This window comes from Salvelinus sp. IW2-2015, unplaced genomic scaffold, assembly GCF_002910315.2.
Source record: "Salvelinus sp. IW2-2015 unplaced genomic scaffold, ASM291031v2 Un_scaffold2777, whole genome shotgun sequence".
Classification (NCBI taxonomy): domain Eukaryota; kingdom Metazoa; phylum Chordata; class Actinopteri; order Salmoniformes; family Salmonidae; genus Salvelinus; species Salvelinus sp. IW2-2015.
In genome coordinates this window covers 21,877-26,973 of record NW_019944079.1, presented here as the reverse complement: position 1 = coordinate 26,973, position 5,097 = coordinate 21,877, and the positions used below count along the sequence as shown (strand labels likewise).

The following is a 5,097-nucleotide window of genomic DNA, read 5'->3' as shown; positions in this document are numbered from 1 at the left end:
TAGAAAATAAAAGAACCCCCAGAAGGGAACAAGAGGAGCAGCAACCAGCTGTGTTGTTAAGATAACTGGACAAAAATATCGAGATTCATAATGCCCACAGGAACATGAGAGTTAGGATAGTGACTAAAAGGAAGAGTAACTATACTAAACAGCCAATAAAAGAGAGAGAGTAAGAAGAGGGAAACAGACAGAAGGGAAAGAGGTAGAAGTAGAAAGATAGAGAGAGAGAGGTAAGAAAGAGATAAGAGAAAGTAATAGAAGAAAGATTAATAGATTGAGCAGTAGAAAGGAAAAGAATGGAAATAGAGAACAGAGCAGACAGAAGCATAGAAAGCAAGAAATAAACATAAAGAGAGAGTAAAGAAGAAGTTTAAAGAGGAGGGAATGTTTACGATATATACAATTTAACAGACACGAATAGTTATGGCAAAATAAAGAGAGACAATTAGTAGAAAAGTATCAAAGATAGTACTCTAAAATAATAGTGCAGTCACAAATGTAGTGCTAGAAAGTACAAAGAAGTTGAATAGAAAGAAAAAGATAGATAACCTAAGAGATGAGTAAGTGAAAAAGATATGAAGAGACAGAGTAGTAGAAACAAAGAGGATCTTTCTACTCTCTCTTTATCTTTCTACTCTCTCTTTCCCTTTCTACTGTCTCTCTCTCTCTCTCTCCCTCTCCCTCACACACACATGCACACACACACGCACACACACACACACACACACACGTTAACCTGATTAATGCTTTGTTCTGGTCCAGGGCCTTCCTGGTTCTCAGGGTCCCATCGGCCTGCCAGGAGAGAAGGTAGGCACCGTGCATCTCTCTTCCTATCAGRTTTAAAGACCTGATCTTGTGACCGCTATCAGCTCCGCCCCCAGGGGAGGCTGGCCTTGAACGTTGTGACCCAGTACCAGCCACTCCTGGCTCCCATTCAGATTACAGAGGACACTTGACAGGAAATTAATATCCAGGAAACACACAMTGGAACACACACACAGGCAGGCAGGGAGTCAGTTCTGTGCTATCACACACCAGAGCCTCCTCACACTATAGCAGGGCTACTCAACTACTATTTCCTAGGTGGTAAAGGTCCGGATGGATATTGTCTTCATCGGCGTAGTAATAAACCTTGTGAGTCGTGACCCATATGACCCCAGACTGTTCACTCTCCTCTTGTTGGCAGAAAGAACATTTAGCAGTTTTTAACTAAATTTCCCTACAATTCTTCTACACATTTTTGTCATGGAGCGGAGAGAAAATTGTGCAGTTTTAAAGCTAATTCCCTTCAATTTTATGTCCACAAAATCATTGTGTCAACAAAATCCATGGGGGCCCCCATGGGCATATCATCTGTCCATGATAACTACAAGATTTAGATAGCTGGTTAGCCTAACATACCTACCTAGCTAACATGGGCTAGTTGATCAACTGTACAGTACTGACGTGTTAGAAATATCTCTGTAATGTCTGTCAGTGAATGACATGACAAGAGGAAAACTTCCACATGTAAAAACTGCACCTTGTGCGTTCTACTGTTACAACTCTCAACCACATTGATAAATTGAAAGCCTGAGTTTTTTTWAATGATTTATTTTTAAAGTCGGTAGCCACCGGTTGAGTATGGCTGCACTAGAGGCTAATCATAGTCAAAAACACATATACCCTGTATCACATTGTTGTAGTCTGGTTGTTACCCTTCAGATTGATTTGTATATACAGTACGTTTCACCACTCATGATCTGTCTCTGTCCCCCACAGGGTCCCCAGGGGAACGGTGGGCTGCAGGGACTCTCTGGTATCGATGGCCCTACTGTAAGTACATCCATCTGATTCTTCCTCAGCAGCACTGATAGCGCTGACCTTACCAGGGTGCATTACCTCTTCTCCACCAGCWGGGGAGAACAGAAGGCATTAGGAAAGTTCTCCAACGCAGCATTTCAATTAGCTCTATGAATGAAGGATCTGTTTACAAAAGGGCTTAGCTAAACTTACATCCACATGGCTTACGTAATAGTAAAAGGGCTTATGTTTGCGTGTACTGTCATGTTCTACAGACACAACACCCTCCAAGTCCCTCTATACATTGTGCTGTATTCACTTTGCTTTGCATGTCCATCAAGCTCCATTGATTGTTTCTGAACAGACTGGAGATCTGTGGAGAGTTCTAATAGTAAGGTAACCGCCGGCTGGTACAATGCTCTATTACTTGTTATAAACTGTGTGAGCCTTTATAATGTCTTATAATAAGACTTCTAATTGCTATGTCTGTTCAATGTGTGCAGGGCCATCCAGGAAGAGAAGGCCCCCCAGGAGAGAAGGGGCTCAATGTGAGTTACAGTACAGCCCGTTAGACCTGCCTGGGTCATCATACCACGGTGCTGTCATATAAACATCCATATTATCCAATCACGTTCACTCATCACAATTCTCACCTCACATTCGTTGAATGCATTGTCATCGGCTCCCTTCCACTCCAATCATGTTCGTCCACATTAGTTCACTGTCATCATCATCATCACCATCATGTACGCTCACTCCCGTTGACTCGTCCTTTTCAACATTGTATTTTACAATGTCATCGTCATTGCGCAGTCACATCAATCACTCCGCTCATCAGCGGTATGGTATTGATCATAAGTGCACTCATCGTCATTGTCCAGTCAAAAGCACCTCATTGCCATTGTGTGATTTGACTACATTAGCCCAACACAATTGCTCACTAGCATCTGTRTAATGGATAGTGCTTTTCAGACAGATGAATCCTGATGTTGTTTTGTCGTACAGGGTTTGCCTGGAACCCAAGGGCCTGTTGGTTATCCAGGGACTCGCGGTGTCAAGGTGAGTCAGATGCGATGTAATGGTTACTGTTGAAATGTCCTCAAAGGTACAATGGTGAGAGAGATAGCCATTCCCTCAGACATTTCAAYCTCTCTACCTGTGGTGGACATGTTGTGGGAGTGTGTGTGAGTGTGTGATTGACAGTTGGCAGGTTCAGAGAGAGCAGGTGTATTCTTAGGAGGAGATCCAATGACAGTGGTAATAACGTTTGATTGACAGTAGAAATGACAATGTTGGATAAGAGAGGAACTTGTTTATGTGTGTGGGGGGTGGGATTGTGGGTATGGGTGTTTTGTGTGTGTGAGCGTGTGGGCGTGTGGGTGGGTATGTGTGTGTGTGTGTACTCGTGTATATGCGCGTGTGTGAATTTAGCGTATGCACATGGAATTCAAATTGTGTCTTGCGAGGATCGGTCGGGGTGTTGCATCATGGCTGGGGATGCTTGCTCACTCAAAGTAATATTCACACCACCAGTATTCCACCTCTAGGTCACTGTCGTTAAGGCGCAACCTGACCTCATCTGCAATTGTTAATAGATGGTCAATAACTGGTCAATAGCAGGGCAATGACAGGTTAAGAGCAAATCAACAGTCATTCATAAGTCATTCTCCATTGTCAAATCATGGTGTTTCTTATAATAGTTGTAGCAGTAAAATACAATAAAAACATGGTTTAGTGACAGCCCATGCATGCTGTTGATAGTACTTTTATTTACCTCTGAATACGGTAGTGTAGTACAGTATCGTCTTGAATGGYGATTATCAGTGATATTGTGGCCTGTTCTGATTCTACTTGTATTTGAATGTCTGTTTCACAGGGAGCTGATGGAGTGAGAGGTCTGAAGGGGAGTAAAGGAGAAAAGGTGAGAAAAGAGTCATTTTCACAGTAATTCTGCTGTAAAACTAGAAGAATAGACGTGATTACTCACTGTCAAAGTACCAGTTGTCTCACTGTCAGATACTGTAAAGGCATCGCATTTCTACTTCATGGTTTATTATGACATCCCCCATAGAGATTTAATAGATCAGACACCTGCCAGATCTCAGTACTGTGATTAATGAATCATCATGAATCACTCTCTCGTCGTCTTCTCTCTCTCTCTTATCCGTGGCTCGTCTCTCCCTTTCTCTCTCTGTCTCTCTCTCTCTCTGTCTCTCTCTCTCTAGCTCTTCTCTTTCTGTCTCTCTGTCTCTCTCTCGCTCTCTCTCCCTCTCTCGCTCTCCTCTCTCTCGCTCCTCCCTATCTCTCTCTTCTCTCGTTCTCTGTCTCTCTCTCTCTATCTCTCTCTGTGATGTGTGTGTGGTGCGCTGTGTAGGGTGATAACGGGGTCACAGGAGGTCATGGAGAGACGGGCCAGAGGGGCCTAAGGGCCAGTCGGGACCCCAAGGAGAGGTTGGAGGTGCTGGCATAGCTGGAGAGAAGGTACAGGAACATTATTTCACTAGTAACATTTACTGTATGTGTCTGGTTATGCAATATGTATGAGTTATTGGGATTATGAAGTGTATGGATATATGCGTGTCAGCGTGTCGGCTACAGTACATGTAATCACAATGAACACCCTGCTAAACCATGTCATACAGTATTTGCATCATTATGCACTTTGTTTTTGGCAATGTTGCCAAGTCAACCATAATGATTCCACTCCTCTTTTTCTGTTAATCTCTCTCTTTCTCTTCTCCTCGTCTCTCTTTTGCTCTGTCTCTCTCCTTCCTCAGAGGGTAAACTGGGTGTCCCAGGGTTGCCAGGATAACCCAGGAAGACAGGGGGCCCAAGGTGAAATCCAATTAAGAGCTTTAAAAACTTTGTTTTACGTTAAAACTTTGAAACACAAAGAAGTGTGTATTTCTTTGGCTCAGCTCATTGCTGTCAAATAAAAAATAAGCATGATAAATGGCTGGTTTAAAAAATAGGTATTTTATTCTATTTTTATTCATAGTTCATTAGTGACAACAATTCATTAGCGGGTTGATTTAATGGCGTATTTAAGGCAGTGTGTTTTGACTTATGGATTAGATTTGCTTAATTCGATACTGTGGTTAATTTTTAGTTAATTAAATGTTGTGGTTGATGCATGATTAATGTAAGGCTGTAGATGGTTAACCTCGTGGTGTGTGTCTTCCAGGGATCCGTGGGGTTCCCTGGTTCTGCCAGGGGTTCTGGGAAGAGAAAGGAAGACGGGTGGAGACCATAGGACCTGTATTGAACCGTCTGAACCGTATTGAACCATATTCCAAGTTTGTAGTCGCTCTGGAT

At 42.8% G+C, this 5,097-nt stretch overlaps 1 protein-coding gene across 1 annotated transcript in view; it reads left to right on the top strand.

The window, feature by feature from the left end:
- The first annotated feature begins 104 nt into the window (after positions 1–104).
- The window catches only part of LOC139025501 (collagen alpha-1(XI) chain-like), a 5,863-nt gene continuing 870 nt past the window's right edge, over positions 105–5,097 (top strand). Inside the window, exons 1-6 of the mRNA XM_070440638.1 lie at positions 105–110; positions 763–807; positions 1,762–1,815; positions 2,286–2,330; positions 2,788–2,841; positions 3,659–3,703. Coding sequence (XP_070296739.1) covers positions 105–110; positions 763–807; positions 1,762–1,815; positions 2,286–2,330; positions 2,788–2,841; positions 3,659–3,703 — 249 coding nt within the window. The remainder of the gene's footprint in view (positions 111–762; positions 808–1,761; positions 1,816–2,285; positions 2,331–2,787; positions 2,842–3,658; positions 3,704–5,097) is intronic.